This window comes from Dipodomys ordii, unplaced genomic scaffold, assembly GCF_000151885.1.
Source record: "Dipodomys ordii isolate 6190 unplaced genomic scaffold, Dord_2.0 Scaffold55, whole genome shotgun sequence".
Classification (NCBI taxonomy): Eukaryota; Metazoa; Chordata; class Mammalia; order Rodentia; family Heteromyidae; genus Dipodomys; species Dipodomys ordii.
The window spans coordinates 1,630,753-1,647,197 of NW_012267271.1; the positions used below are offsets into that span (position 1 = coordinate 1,630,753).

The window sequence follows — 16,445 nt, forward strand, 5'->3', positions numbered from 1 at the left end:
TGATACTGGTGGTGGTGGTGGGGTGGTGGGTAGGGCTTGGCAGAAGCCCAGAAGCCCCCACTCAGTCTTCACAGCTTGGCTACAAAGCTTCCCTCCACACCCACATCCCATCCCTTGATAAACAAAGTTATTCTCTGTTTCATGGGCCTGCCTTCTCCCTGCAGCCGTTCCTCCTCCACATCTGCCCACTCCACTGTTCTAACGCCCCTGTATTCTGTCTACAAATTATCAGCATTCAAAGCTATAAAGTTGGACAAACACACCCATTCTTCTTCTAGGTTCCTATCACACAAGCATGCTAGGACAAGGAAAACATTCCTGCCAGGATCCCCCAAACCACTGGAGCATTTAGTCAGCAATTGAAGCCGACATCGTGTAAGTTATATCCCATTAAGGGCCAGAGAGGCCCAGTTGTCCCCTTCCCATTCATCTAAATGTAGTCATCAGCTACAAGCTTCAAGGAAATGCTATCTTAGCATCCACACACTGACTTCAAGAGGGCAAGTCAGAATGCAGCTCCAGGATAAATTCTAGAAAGTCAACCCTTTTGGAGAAGGCTCTGGGAGAGTAAGAATTTAGTATAGGCTAGGTGCTGATGAGTCTCTAATCCTAGCTACTTGGGAGGCTGAGATCTGGGGACCATGGTTTGAAGCACCTGGACAGGAAAGTCTGAGACTTGTATCTGCAACTAACCACCTAAAAACCAGAAATGGCACAGTGGCTCAAAGTGGTAGAATGCTAGCCTTAAGCAAAAAACAAAAACAAAAAAAACCAAACTCAGGGACAGTGCCCAGTTCAAGCCCCATGACAGGCAAAATAATAATAATAATAACAAATATTATTATTAGGATAGTATAGGATAAACAGTGACGAGCCCAGGCTCTGGAACATAACAGACCTGGATGAGAGTAACACCATCTCTTTCTAGCTTTGTAACTCTGAGTTTTCATCTCTCTGACCTTAAGTTCCCTATCTCCAGAACAGGGCTCATATCAGCACCAATATCATATAAGGGCAGTGAGGACTCAAGAAGTAATATATGAGCCAGGCGCTGGTGGCTAAGGCCTATAATCCTAGCTACTCAGAAGCCTGAGATTTGAGGACTGTGGTTCGAGACCAGCCCGAGTAGAAAAGTCCAATGGGACTCTTACCTCCAATTAACTACTCAAAAATCAGAAGCGATACTGTGGCTCCAATGGTAGAGTGCTAGCCTTGAGCACAAAGAGGCTCAAGAATAGTGCCCAGGCTCAAGCCCCACAACTGACAAAAAAAAGTAGTATATGTAAGCTAGGTGTGGGGATCATGGCTGTAACCCCAGCACCTGGGGGGGCCAATGCAAATTTGACTGCAAATTTGAAGCTAGTCTGAACTACATAGAGGGACCCTGTCTCAACAAAACAGAACAAAACAAAGTCATATATTTTACTGAAGATAAAATTTGGTGCAGTAAATCTTCTATAATATTGGCATTACATATTATTAACTTCTGTTATTGAGACAAAAGAGAGAGAGAAAGAAAGAGAGTGAAAGAAAGAAAGGAAGGAAGGAAGGAAGAAAGAAAGAAAGCCAGCCTTTCCTGAGCCTTTCAGGGGACAGGCTGGAAGCTAGAGACAACTTTTAGAAGTTTGGTCAAAGGAAACCAATGCTCCTGAGACAGAAGTGCCCATTAAAGTCCATCTGGCTCAAAGTATCTTCTCTGGGGAGTGAAGGAGTGTTGATTAGGGCAGGAGCAGTCACTGGCTGGTGCTACAATCTGCTTTAAATCAAATTCGTCCAGCTCACTGTCTGATAATAGTCTGATTAAGGAATATGGGCCCCATAAATTTAACTCACTATTTGAGAAGAGAAAAGGAAATGGCCATGCATCATCTGGGAAAAACCTTTTCCTGATGGCAAACACTCACACTCAAGAGTTGTGAAGAAGGAAAGGCTGTGTGGGGGAGTGGGAGGAGCGCAGGCGCAAGCAAGGGAGGAAAGAGCTATGGCCAATTAGACTCCCACCCGGGCTTCAGCAGAGGGGGATGTTTGACAGTGATTAGCCTATAGCTTTCTGGTTGCACCTCAGACTCAAAGATACCCAAACTCTGCTCTTCCCAGTGACTTTATCTTGGCTAAGATAACTGGTGCCCACCTAGCCCCCTAACCCAGCAACCAACCATAACTTTTCCCACTCACAGAAGTCCTGCTGGCTTCATCTCTAGCTTTATGCCTTATCTTGTCTGTTTTACCTCACTGCTGCCAGGCCCAGGCCTTGTTGTATTTTACTTGACTACAGAACAGCCTCCAACTTTGTTAAGTGCTTTAGTGCTGTCCATAACCAACTATTCTCAGCCACAGAAATCTTCCTCAGCTGGGTGCCGGTGGCTCACGCCTGTAATCCTAGCTACTCAGGAGACTGAGATCTGAGGATCGCGGTTCAAAAGCCAGCCCGGACAGGAAAGGCTGTGAGATTCTTATCTCCAATAAACCACTAGAAAACTGGAAGTGGTGCTGTAGCTCAAGCGGTAGAGAGCTTGCCTTGAGCTGAAGAGTGCAGGAACAGCACCCAAGCCCAGAGTTCAAGCCCCACAACTGATTAAAAAAAAAAAAAAAGAAAGAAAGAAATTTTCCTCAAATGCAACCCATCCACGGGAGTCCTTACATACATGCTGATGGATCACACCTGCAATCCTAGCTACTTAGGAGGCTGAAATATTAAGGTTCTTAGTTTGAAGCCAGACAAGGCAGAGTAAGGCAGAAAAGTCCTTGGGATCCCATCTCCAAAACTAACAAGCAAAATACTGGGCTGGAGGCATAGCTCAAGTGCTAGAGAGCAAGCCAAGCAAGCATGAGGATCTGAGTTGAAACCCTGTACCAGCAATACAACAGTAGCAGCAACAAAACAACTTCCTATGACATGAACATTTACAAAATCACACGCAAATTCTGTCTTCTCTGTACTTTCATTTCTTGTCACTTCTCCCCTAATTTCTGCCTTTATCATATACTTCCTCTTCTCTCTTTGTAGTTCACAAGACCTCTCCTTTATCAATAGATGGACGCAGGGGTGCACACCTATCACAGTGAAAGACTGACTGTACTCCTAGCCTGGGCAGAAAAGCTCACAAGCCTATCTCAACAGAGGAAGCAGGGTGAGGTGGCATGCTGTCATCCCAGCTATGGTTGAAGCATGATCTAAGAAGAAGACTGTAGTCAAGGCTAGAGCCTGGAAAGAAAAATACTTTATCTCAAAAATTACAAGTGCAGGGCTGGGAAGTTGGCTCAGTGGTAGAGCACTTGCCTTGCATGCCTGAGACCCTGGGTTTGATTCCTCAGCACCACATAAACAAAAAAGAAAAAAACCTGGAAGTGGCGCTGTGACTCAAGTGGTAGAGCACTAGCCTTGAGCTGAAGAGCTGAGGGACAGTGTCCAGGCCCAGAGTTCAGGCCCCACGACCAGACCAAAAAAAAAAAAAAAAACAAGTGCAAAGGATGGAGGCATGAATCAGAGGGTACAGTGCATCTCAAAAAAGCACAGAAGCCAGGCGCTAGTGGTTCATGCTTGTAATTCTAGATACTTAAGAGGCTGAGATCTGAGGATTGTAGTTCAAAGCAAGCCCAGCCAGGAAGTCTGTGAGATTCCTATCTCCAATGTACTACTCAGAAAAGCCAGAAGTGGCACTGTGGCTCAAATGATAAAGCACTAGCCTTAAGTATAAAAGAAACTCAGGGACAGTGCCCAAGCCCTGAGTTCAAGCCCCAGGAGCTGAAAGAAGAAAAGAAGAAAAGAAAAGAGAAGAGAGAAGAGAAGAGAAGAGAAGCACAAGGCATTAAATTCAAACAAAAACTAAACAAAACCAAAGAAGGGAAAAGAGAAAATTCCCATTTCAAGATGCAGCTCAAATACCTGTTCCTGTGGTAATGGCTTCCTCAAATTCTCTGAGGAGAGCCCTTGCTCCCTCGTCTGTGCTGTCTAGTCCTTCATACAACTACTAAGACGACCCTGGGCTGTATGTGAGGGGGTCAGAAGGCTTCTATTTGCTTATTTGTTCTAAACTAAACAACAGAACACTGACCACATTTATCTGGCATGGTGGTGCATGTCTGTAATAATTTCTTGGGAAGATGAGGTGGAAGATTTCAAGTTAGAGGTTAACCTCTGCAACTTGGGAAGACACTGTCTCAAAATAAAATGGAAAAGGGCTGAGGATGTTAGCTCAGTGACAGTGAGTAATGGCCTAATATGTATAAGGACCTGGGTTTAATCTCTAGTACTACAAACAAACAAGCAAGCAAGTAATGATGTCTGCATCATCTGCAATACCAGCAACACTTGCTCCGCCTGTCCTGAAACACACAACGGATGCTCAAAAAATGGCCATGGCAGGTCTAGCATATTGAAGTTTAACTCTTATTTTTCCACTGATGGGCTCCATAGAAGAGTGAGAATCCAAACAACAAACCCATTTCTTATTCTCAAAACATTTTCTCAGAAGCAACATGGTAGATAACTTTCTATAAAGATGATGTCTGATATTTGCACTGAACAATGTAGTAGTTAGTAGCCACATGTGGCTACTGAAACACTTGAAATGTGGCTAGTGCAAATGAAGAACTGGACTTTTAAATTAATGTACAAAGTCACATGAGGGTAATGACTATTACTCTATTAGCAGTTTTAGATCATCCTAACTCAGCTGGTACTGGCCCCTGCCTTGATCTTGGGGCTGAGGTTGATAGCGTTCTCAAAACAGCACTGCACTACCAGCGCTCCCTGACTACCTGCAGAAGGGGCCCAGGAAGACACAGCAGGCTACAAGGAACAGAGCTCAAAGGCTGACTCTGAAGACAGTCACAGACTAAACTAGGAAAGTCCAGGTAGTGAGTTGGGGCTCCTTCAGCTAGTTCTGCAAACTTCAACATCAGAGCAGGCTGCTTGCTATCTGAACATCTTCTCAGCCCATAGTGACAGAGCTGGAAACAGAAATTTGATGGAAACAATAAATTAGAGATTCTAGTCACAGGGTTAGGTCACCTACAAAATTAGCTTTGTTTACAAGACTGTCAGCTGGGTTAAAAACTGTCTTTATAGATCATCCTGAAGGCAGGAAACATCATTAAGAAGGAAATATTAGAAAACCAAGGAAGACCCACACTCCCCTGGCTCAGCTGAGCAAAGGGGCCTTAAAGGCCTCATTATCTTGTTTTGATGCCATGATGACTGGGTGGAAGGAGGAGATGCACTCTAGTCTTGTGAAGGGAGCTATGGCATTCTACCCTCTCTAGCATTTCTTCTTTCCTCCTGAGTGCCCTAAAATCCTCTGATTTTTGTTATTTTAAGCTGCATAGCAGGTGGTTTACTGAAGTGTATGTAAATATGAATTAAGGTATAAAGATATTTCGTATGACTAAATTAATAAATCAGAAAAGCAGTCAGCTCATTTACCATGATTTAGGGGTCAGAAAACACAGTTTCCAAACAGTGCTTGGATAGGTCATGGAAGCAGCGAGGAAGAGAGAACATTCTAGAGTGGGAGGTTAAAAAAGGATGCTAGTCAGCCTGGCTCTGGTAGAACACCTGTTCAGGCTTAATCTCTCTACACCTCAGATGTCTGGAAGAACTGAAGCACAGAAATCAGGCAGATGTATGCTCAAATCTAGGTTCTAGATCCAAATCTAAAAACCCTCAAGAGATAGCTCTCCATTTTTTTTTCTTTCATGAAATAGGCACAATGGCACATCCTGGAAGCTGTGAGAAAGAATACTATAAAGTATCTAGCCTAGCGCCTGACATATAGCAGGTAACAGAATGATTTCTAGGTCTTTTGGGTTGTAAACTTCAATTTAGACCCTCCTACCTTGGAGGCAGTTTAAACACATTATCTATGCCACTAATCCAGACAGCTTAGTGCTATGCTAAGTTTGACAACATTTATTCCTTCCTTGTTGAGGAGGTACTGTTATCATCTTATTTTGTAGATTCAGAACCTGAAAATCAGAGACTTGGCCAGTGCACAAAGCTAGTTAGTGGCAGCCTGTATAGTTTAATGCCCATTGTTTAGAGGACCAGGTAAGCCCACCTTGCAAGGGATGACACTGGTTTGGTTGCTTGTGATTTCCTCCCTAGCCAGAAGCCCTCACCTGTGTAGTTCTTCATCAGAGGGTGAGTACTTGGCAGTGACATCAGCCAGCTCCCCAAAGATCTGTTTGCTGTAAACTGTGAGGGACGATAGCAGGATTAACTCCTGCCACGTAGAGCTCAAGAGGCACGTGTAATCCTTGATTGAGAGCTCGCAGAAGAAAGGCAGCTTCTTGATCCAAGCAATCTGCCTAAAGAGCAGCTCATCAGCCAGGCGGCAAAGCAGGGCAAACAGCTCGGCCTGTGTCACAGCATATCTGGGGGTATGACAGGAGAAAGCCACTTCCATTAGTCAGAGGGTACTCTTGAGGGCACTATGTCCTTGTGGGCCCTTTGCCCTTGACCCAAGATTTCTGGTTCATTAAAACTCGATTTTCTTATTAAAGGGTAGGACTAAAGTCAGCAGCAAAAGCTCAGGGTCAGTTCTGGTGATAAAAGATTGTTGAGAGGAAAAGCAGCTTAAACATCTGTAAAACTTATCAAAGAATATGACTCAAGGCATTCCATGTCTTAAAAGAGATCCCTAGTCACTTGGTTTGGCCCTACTTTTAGCAATAAAAATTCCTATGGGGTAGACCTGGTTCCTACTCAATACTGGGACCAGAATAAAAATGAGCTTTGTGGTGTGGCTCAGGTGGTAGAGCACTTGTCTGCAAGCATTAGACCCTCAAGTTCAATCCATCACATGCCCAGCCTCCCCATCCCAAATGTTGACTGAATAGTCAGTCTCAATAGACCAAGTTTTCCTGTTCTCACTGCACCCCCTGGTGGTAACTTCAGGAAGAGTTGCTCAGCCCTTCCTTTAAGCTATAGCTGGATGGAAGAAACAGAACTTTTCTTAGCTCTGGCCTAAAGGGGGCTTCTGAAGTAACAAACTCAAGGCAGGGGAGGACAGTTTTCTTTTCAAGGTCCTTTTCACCATTTACTCAGACATTAATATATAAAGGCTTTGTGTGACCTTTTGAATAGATATCTGAGTCCCTTATTCTGACATTGGAGTCTAGCTTAAGGATTTCAGGATACCTTCAGGGAGATCAAATATTTCAAGACCTTATGCTCGAGGCCCAAGAAGGAATGGATGCAGCAATGGGTGGCTGAACTATAATCTAGTCAGGTAGAGCTGAGTGCAGACTGAGAACTTCTTCTACCCACTCAGGCCTGCACTTAAGGTACTCACATGCCACCAGGCTACGCATGGATATGTTGGCTAGAGATGCCAATAGGTCACACCAGGTAGGGCCATGAATGTTCTGTTAAGACGTCTAGACTTGATGTAGAATTATTCCCAGAATTAAAGCTCATCTGTGACACAGAAGTACTCAGACCCATCCCAGCGACTGGTCTACCTAGACCCACACAAAAACAAAGGCTCTTAAATCCCAATTCCATCGGCACTGAAAAGTAACCCCAATTCCTCAAGGAAAGATGCTTAAGGAAATAATGAGATTACCACTTTTCAAAGATGAGCACATATTTGTTCTATGATGCTTAAGTCATCACTATCTCCTCTACTCATTCAAAGCCTGAAGTATGAAAATGGGGCAGAAAAGGCACATTTTGAGATTGTAAGGGGTCAAGCAGGGCAGAGCTCACTCACCCATCTTCAATCAACATGGGCGTGCCCAATGGCTCCAGGTCCTCTGCTGACATCAGCTGGTGAATCAGACTGTATGACTGGGGGTCTAAGCTGCGAGCTTGTTGGGGCAGAAGCGGTGAGTGGCCAGAATAGCTAAAAAGGTGTGGTATGTATTGATAATGGGGAGGCACAGACATGCCCATATACTGATCCCTGAATGTCATGAATCCATTTAGTTCCACAGACCTACTGGAGAGAAAAATCTCATGTTAGTCAAAGCCATGTCAGGTCTAGTGCTTACTCAAAGGAAACATGCTAGAAGGTAGCTTAAACATTGTTTGACTATTAAGTTTATGTCTCATCAAGCCATTAGACATATTCCATTCTCACCTATGAGAAAAATCATAACTAGCTAACTCAGGATCTTCCAGGACAAATAGATATCAACTAAATATTAGCTGGATGAATTTTTACAAATACTAATCTAAGGCGATTTTAATTTATACTTGCAGTGGTGTCTTTTGTCACCACTAATGATGACAGAAGTGTTTGTATTATTTTTCTGCTAGGAAAATGTTAAGTCAGGTATTGGGTTTGTTTTGTAGCCTGACATAAAACCTAGCACCTAGCAAGGAATATAGTATGTGTCTTACCTAAGTCTTTTTTTTTTTTTTTTTGCTGGTTGTGGGGCCTGAACTCTGGGCCTGGGCACTGTCCCTGAGCTCTTCAGCTCAAGACTAGCGCCCTAATACTTGAGCCACAGCACCACCTCCAGCATTTTCTGCTTATGTGGTGCTGAGGAACTGAACCCAGGGCCCCATGCATGCAAGGCAAGCACTCTACCACTGAGCCACCTTTCCAGCCCCGTGTCCCTAAGTCTTTATCTCTTCAGAGGAGGAAGCCAACCAAGGAACAGCTGAACAGAATAAAAACCTAAAATCGAAGGGGGAGGGTGGAATGTTGAAGGGGGTGACACTGATCAAGATGCATTGCATTTATAAACTTCTTTGTTAAGTGGCATCTCCTTTGTACAGCTACTTAAAGATAATAAAAATTAAAACCTAAAATTAAATATGAAGAAAGCAGATTCTTCTCTGCCTCTTCTTTCTTGAAGAAATCTAATTATGCTGTCCATTAATTCAATAAATTCTCTAGGCCAGGTGCCGATAGTGTACATTCATCTTCTTACTCAGGAGGCTGAGATCTGGGGATTGTGGTTTGAGACAAGCATATACAGGAAGTCTATGAGATGCCTTGAGTAAACAAACAAACAAAAAAAAAAGGTCCAGGCCTTGAGTTTAAGCCCCAGGACCAGCACAAACAAACAAACACACACACACAAAAACTAGCTTTTACCTAGTGCTGTTTCCTATGACTGAGTTACAAGTTAGGCAAATGATGCTTATAGGTCAAATCTAGCCCATAAATCTGATTTGATAAAGTTCTACTAGAACACTGCTTTGCAGTACTAAAAGCAGAGTTGAGGATCTGAGACTCAAACCACTGAGACTGCAAAGAATGAAATATTTACTATATGGATCTTACAGAAAAAAGTTTTTTCTGTCCTAGTCCTGTAAGAAAGATTTCTGGGGAAAAAAAGCCTTCTTTGGTAGCTGAAAGCACTATCTATTTCACATCTGACAACTAACTGAAAGTAACATGGTTGGACCAAGAGCCTCTAAATTTGTATTTCCCGATAGCAGACTTGGCTGGCTTAAGATAAAACAAAACAAAAACTTCATTATCCATTAAAATTTTTAAAGACACTGATTCTTTTGAGTCAGAAAAATTGTAACTTAATTCAGTACTGTCAGTGTGATTTGCTTTATTTCAGTGATAAAATGAGGGACCCGATGCCCAGAATTATAAAGGAAAAGTGCTATATTAAATGGCTGCATAGACGCTGTTGTTCTTTATTGCTTTATAGAAGAGACCACTGCCATTTTCAGTCTTTAGTAAATAATGTTGGCAAACCTGGCTTTACACCCCCCCTGGCCCCTATTCCAAAAGTTGTGGGAGCAAGGGCATGGTAGCTGAGAACGCCTGGCAGCATTTCTCCACAAGAGATGGATGGTCCCTAGTTGGACATTGCAGGTTTCCAGAAAGCTCACCTGGAGGACAGCGTGGAGCCTGGTGAGGGCTGGTTGCTCTCTGAAGCCCTATTCCCAGGGGAACTGTGGTCACTGTCACCATGGTTGCTCCAGTGATTGGTTTCTTCCTCAAACTCCTGTCCAGACATGATCCTTTCAATCTCTTCTTCAGATATCTTTGATAAGGAATAGATGTATGTTAGACTGGATGCTTCTTTAGGTCTGATAATTTACTTAGATCTTGTAAGAGTCCCAGGACTCTTTAGGGGAGAAACCCAGGTTTCTCCTCTATCCTCTACTCCAGGTCTCTCACTACTCTTACAGCTTGGTTCCTGCCTTCTCCTTGCCCAATGACCCTACTTTCCTGTGAAGGCTAAGGCTATATGTCCCTCATACTCCTCTTTGTCCTCAGGTCTCAATGACTCCTTTGTAAAGCTTCTTATCACTACACTAAGACAGAATTTTAAGTCCTTCTTCTATCCACCCAAGATTCTCGGTATCCTAGAAGAGGAAAAACAGCACAGTGACAAGGATATAAACTCTAGATCTTGATTACTTTTTTCCAAATGCAGGTTCTTCCACTTACAGGTTGTTTTCTTTTTTGTCGGTCGTCGGGCTTAAACTCTGGGCTTGGGCACTGACCCTGCACTCTTTAGCTCAAGGCCAGCGTTCTACTGCTTGAACTACAGCGCCACTTCCGGTTTTTCTAATGGTCTATTGGAGGTAAAAGTCTCATGGACTGTCCTGCCCAGGCTGGCTTTGAACAGTGATCCTCAGATCTCAGCTTCCTGAGTTGCTAGGATTACAGGCATGAGTCACCAGCGCCTGGCTACCACTTACAGTTGTATGATCTTAGGGCTGTAGTTGGCTCAAGTGATAGAGAGCCTGCCCAGCAAGTGCAAGGCCCATTACCACCAAAAACAAAAACAAAACAAAAAACTAAAGTTGTATCATCTTTAAGACATTTAATTACTTGAACCTAAATTCCTTCATTAGTACAACAGATTAATAGGCATCTCCAAGGACTCTTGCGAGGATTAGTGTGTGTGTGTGTGTATATGTGTGTATATATATATATATATATATGTATATATGTGTATATATATATGTATATGTTTGTATATGTATATATATATATATCAAATACTCAGGAAAGAGCTCAGCACATATCAATACTGAGAGAGCTGACAATAACATCTATGTATCTATGTATATTTTTGCTTTTATTTATTTTTTTGACATAGGGTTTTGCTATGTTGCCATGCTGGTCTTGAACTCCTAGGTTCAAACAATCCTCCCATTTTAGCTTTCTGAGTAGCTGGGACCATAGGCATGTATCACCAAATTTTTTTTTGGGGGGGTCACTATTACAGAGCTTATGGTAACATATCACAAAAGAATATCCTCTATAAGACGTAAGGTCACGCTGGGCACAGGTGGCTCACGCCTGTAATCCTAGCTACTAAGGAGGCTGAGATCTGAGGATCGTGGTTCAAATGAAGCCAGCCCAAGCAGAAAAGCCCGTGAGATTCTGATCTCCAACAAACCACTAGAAAACCGGAAGTGGTGCTGTGGCTCAAGAGGTAGAGCACTCACTTTGAGCTGAAGAGCACAGGAACAGCGCCCAGGCCCAGAGTTCAAGTCCCATGACCGACAAAAAAAAAAAAATAAAATAAAAATAAATAAATAAAGACTTTGGTCACGATGGAACCTAGGAAAGAGAAAGTACATTTGCATATTTTTAAAGAAAGAATGACATTCTGAATTTGATTAAAATAAAGGTTTAAGAAACTGTAACCCACCTAACTGAACTGACTTGCGTAAGGTCACACTGCATGCCCATATCTGGGCAAGAGTTTGGGGGAGTACTCAGTTCAGTACTCTTTATAATACAGTGAATAAACTTCTACAAAAGGCCTAATGTAGGTCTGGGACCTAACTGTGTATACACAGCATACAGAGACTAAATGCTAAAAAGGGGGGCCAGCTGAATTTCCATGTGTTGTGCTTATAGAAACCTAAGAGAGTATCTTCTCTAAATTTGTGTGACTCAAACCTACATACTCTTTGGCTCCAATGGCCTCAGAAGGACACTTTTAGAATGACCAAAGAGTCATAACAAAGGGACATTCAGAATTGGATGCCAGCTAGCATATAGGATGTGGGAGGGGAAACAAAAAACTTTCTATTGGCGGTATATAAATTGAGTGGTTGATCTGAAATCATTTGGTTTAAATATTAAATTGGAGGGATTGTTTTAAAAAAGCTTCTTAAAACTCTGAAATCATTGTTTGCATTCCCGGAGGGAGGAGGAGTGTGAACACCAGAGTATAGAGGGGATAAAAAGATTTGGGCTGGGTGAAAAGAGGCACTTTATTCCAGCTGGGAGCTATACCTGTTTTTCCTGTGGGTCTAAAAGGACACTGGGAAATAATTAATGCATTGAATAAAGGACAGAACCTGTTGGGAGTACTTAATTCTGGGTTCAAATTTCACTCATCATTTCTTATCACCCCAACTTTCTGAACCTTGGCTCCCTCATCTGTAAGATGGAGACAGTATCATCTCTTCAGTTCTCCTGTAGGACACTAGAGTGAAAAAGAGCTCACAGGTCTGAGTCAGACCTTGGAAGATTAATTCAAGATAAAAGTTATAAAAAAAAAAGGCACAGAATAGTGCTCAACCAAGTCTATCTTTTCATGTTTTTATTACTAAAAACAGTAAGCACAATTAAAAAGCTATAGATCACAGTGCTTTCTGCTCAATATCTATAAGGAGTTAAAGACTAAAAGGGTATATCCAGGATCAAAAAGTCAAATGCAATGACAGGTGAAATATGTCTTTCTGAGGCTCAGTGCCTGCAATTCTACAGACCATACAGTCTGGGGATACAGTAAACTAAAGAACATCAGGCACATGAGGTAGGTCACACAGGACACTTGAAAGAATTAAATACTATTGACAAGAGTTTTTTTTTTTTTTTTTGGCCAGTCATGGGACTTGAACTCAGTGCCTGAGTATTTTCCCTAAGCTCAAAGCTAGTGCTCACTTTCTCTGAGCTCAAGGCTAGTGCTCTATCACCTCTAGTCACAGCTCCATTTCCCATTTTCTGGTGGTTAATTGAGATAAGAGTCTCACGGACTTTCCTTCCTGGGCTGGCTTTGAACTGTGATCCTCAGATCTCAGCCTCTTGAGTAGTTAGGATCACAGGCGTGAGCCACCAACACCCAGTGCAAGATTTTTTTTCACTTAAGTATTTAAAGATTCTTCCCACTAGATAATATTCTACTGCATATAAAAAACAAAATAAAGCTGGGCACTGGTGGCGCTGTAGAGCGCTAGCCTTGAGCTGAAGAGCTGAGTGACAGCACCCAGGCTGAGTTCAAGCCCCACAAGCAACCAAAAAAAAAAAAAAAAAGAATGAGATATAGACCATATGTGAAAAGCCCAAAGCTCTTATATCAAGAACTGAAAGCTTTTCCTAGACCAAGAGGGTGCTCACACAGAACTTCTTCTATTCAATTGAGGGGGGCCCATAGTTGTGGGGTGTAGCAATGGAAGGAAGAGAACAAAGTTGTAAGAAAAAAATGCTCATCTTTTCCATAAGTGGCCTGATACTACATATAGGAAACTCTAAAAATTCTACAAAAATACCTATTAGCACTAACAAAATCAGCAAAGTTGCAAAATCAAAATCAAGAGAGAGGGCTGGGAAGGTGGCTCAGTGGTAGAGCGCTTGCCTTGCATGCATGAGGCCCTGGGTTCGATTCCTCAGCACCACATAACCAAAAAGAAAAAAGCCAGAAGTGGCGCTGTGGCTCAAGTGGTAGAGCACTAGCCTTGAGCTGAAGAGCTGAGGGACAGCACACAGGCCCAGAGTTCAGCCCCCCCCCAAAAAAAAAGAAAAATCAAGAGAGAAAAATTATCTTTAAATTATCAATATACAACCCAAAAAGGAAATTAAAAAAGCAATTCCATTTAGAATCACATCAAAGAGAGCAGCAAGAGGATGATAGAGTTGCACACTGAAAACTGTACAGCACTGCTGAAAGAAATTAAGCCATAAACGTGTTTATAGACTGGAAAAATATTGTTAAAATGTACATATTATCCTTGGAAACATATTGTTAAAAGGTACCTATTATCCTGAACGACCTACAGATTCAGTGCAATTCCTATCAAAATCCTAATGACATTCCCTTCCCCCTCCCCCTACTTTTTTTGGTCAGTTGTATGGCTTGAACTCAGGGCCTGGGCATTGGCCCTGAGACTTATATAACTGTAACATCACCCTTACAATAATAAAAGTCTCATGGGGACTTTTCTGCCGGGGCTGACTTTGAACTGAGATCTTCACACCTCAGTCTCTTGAGTAGCCAGGATTATAGGTATGAGCTAACCGGTGCCCTACTTTCTTTCATGAATTCTATAGGGAGGGGAGTTTCACATTACCTTTCCATACATGTTTACCAGCAATTCCCTCAAACTCACCCCCTCGCTACCACTCTTTCTTGCTCCCTTTCCCCCAAAACAATTTTAACAGGTTACAATGTTTTATTATCATAGTTGTAAATAGTCTTTCATGGTATTCAACCTCCTTCACCCTCCTTTTTAGTCCAACTTCCTCCTAATCTTACCTACCAACCAAATGAGTCTATTTCTTAGCACTCTCATTCCCCTTTTGATCAACAGCTTTCATTGAGATTCTTTATTCCGTTTTCATATACACTTGCAATCTATTACAAAATTCTTCACCCTCTTACTAGCATAAGAAAAGATACACGGACCAGTGGGGGGAAAAAAGAGTCCAGAAATATACTCATAAATACATGAACTGATCTTCAACAAACGTGCTAAGACTATACAATGGGAAAATACTAGTCTCTCTAACAATTAGTGCTGCAGAAATTACATTCACATGCAAGAAAATAATTCACCTTTTCTTATAAAAATCAACTGAAAATGGATTAAAGACTAAAATATAAGACCTGAAACTATAAAATTCTTCCTATTTTTTTGGTCAGTTGCAGGGCCTGAATTCTGGGCCTGGGCACTGTCCCTCAGCACTTCAGCTCAAGGTTAGTGCTCCACCAGTTGAGCCATTGAGCCACTTCTGGCTTTTTCTACCTATGTGGTGCTAAGGAATTGAACCGAGGGCCTAATGCATGCAAGGCAAGTACTCTACCCCTGAGCCAACTTCCCAGCCCCTATAAAATTCTTAGAGGAAAAGTTTATAACATTGACCTTGGAAAAGACTTTATGGATTTAATACCCAAAGGTCCTTTTACAGTCTTTGTAGGATAAATAAAAGATGTTTAGCTTCCCACCCTAGCTAATTCTTCCTTCTTCAAATCTCAGTTCAGATTTTACCTGATTGAAGAATCTTACCCTGATTATTTCCAGTCAGCAAACAGAATCTCTACCCCTCGACGGTAGTCCTTTGTCCTGCACTCCCTGAGCATCTTCTGTTATATCTCAGAGGACTATGATGTCTCTTTACAAATATGACACCCCCCACCAGACTGAGTTCTGGGATTTGAGTGAGGTTTTACTATTCCTACTCTACATAAAGTAATGAACATGCTGCTGACACATCTTTGGATGAAATGGGCAAAAGTAATCTTGCTAAGTAACCAGGCCAAGCTATCCACAACCTTAAATGATCAAGGAAAAATCCCCTGGATGGGTCAGAATCATAATTGAATTCACTGTGAGATCTTTGGGTTGAGGATCGCAAGAAGAGCTTTTACCATTAACTTATACATTTAAACTTTTAAGGAATTTTCACACCCAAGCTCTAAAAGAAGTTTTGCAGGAATGAAAGCAAAGATACTGTCCCCTCCCTTTAGCAGCAGAAGAAAGGGTATTGTACAGTAGCTATTATTGGAGCATCTTGATGTCCTTAGTATTTAGGATAGATGAAGGGAACAGGGCCCAGAACTCACCTGGACTGGCCCGATGCTTTTATTCCGGCCTCCAGGCATGCCATCTTCTCTGATAGCTGGAGAGAAAATAAGACAGTCAGAACAAATTTCCAGAAGTGTATGCACAAAAAAGAGAACTTAGTTGGTTAAAAGTATAAGACAAGTAAATGGTGAAGCCAAGACTAACACAAAGGTCTTTCTGAACTCTTTCTATTATTGCAAGCTATGTAATAGGCAGTAGATACTTTCTAACCCCAAAGTACTGAGTACATACTATATATACTATATAATACATTCAATATGCTCAAAATAGATGAACCATTGTTGACTAGTCCCACAGTTACAAAGACCCCACCAAGATGACTCATCTGAAGGTTTTGGTAAATTCCAGGGAGAAATAGAGACTATTTAGAGAATATTTTTATTTATTTATTTATATTTATTTTTTGCTGGTCCTGGGCTTGAACTCAGGGCCTGGGCACTGTCTCTGAGTATCTTTGTGCTCAAGGCTAGTGCTTTACCACTTGAGCCACAGCACCACTTCTAGCTTTTTCTATGTAGTTTATTGAAGATAAGAGTCTCATGGACTTTTTGCCCAAGCTGACTTCGAGCTGTGGTCCTCAGATTTCAGTCTCCTGAGGAGCTAGGAGCTAGGATTATAGGCGTGAGCCATTGGTGCCCAGCTAATATTTTCATTTAAATTAAGTACTTATGACTCCTGGTCTAGGTTTAGGTCT

The 16,445-nt window shown here is 42.1% G+C and overlaps 1 protein-coding gene across 5 annotated transcripts in view; it reads right to left on the reverse strand.

Annotated features, from left to right (window-relative positions):
* Nr6a1 (nuclear receptor subfamily 6, group A, member 1) overlaps positions 1 to 16,445 on the reverse strand; it is a 175,852-nt gene that overhangs the window by 6,516 nt on the left and 152,891 nt on the right. For 3 of the 5 annotated variants that reach the window (XM_013021516.1, XM_013021518.1, XM_013021517.1), the window contains 4 exons: positions 15,730 to 15,785; positions 9,806 to 9,960; positions 7,716 to 7,943; positions 6,121 to 6,375 (listed from right to left, as the gene is read on the reverse strand). In XM_013021516.1, the coding sequence (XP_012876970.1) occupies positions 6,121 to 6,375; positions 7,716 to 7,943; positions 9,806 to 9,960; positions 15,730 to 15,785 (694 nt within the window). The remainder of the gene's footprint in view (positions 1 to 6,120; positions 6,376 to 7,715; positions 7,944 to 9,805; positions 9,961 to 15,729; positions 15,786 to 16,445) is intronic. The other 2 variants (XM_013021520.1, XM_013021519.1) reach the window with 1 other exon arrangement.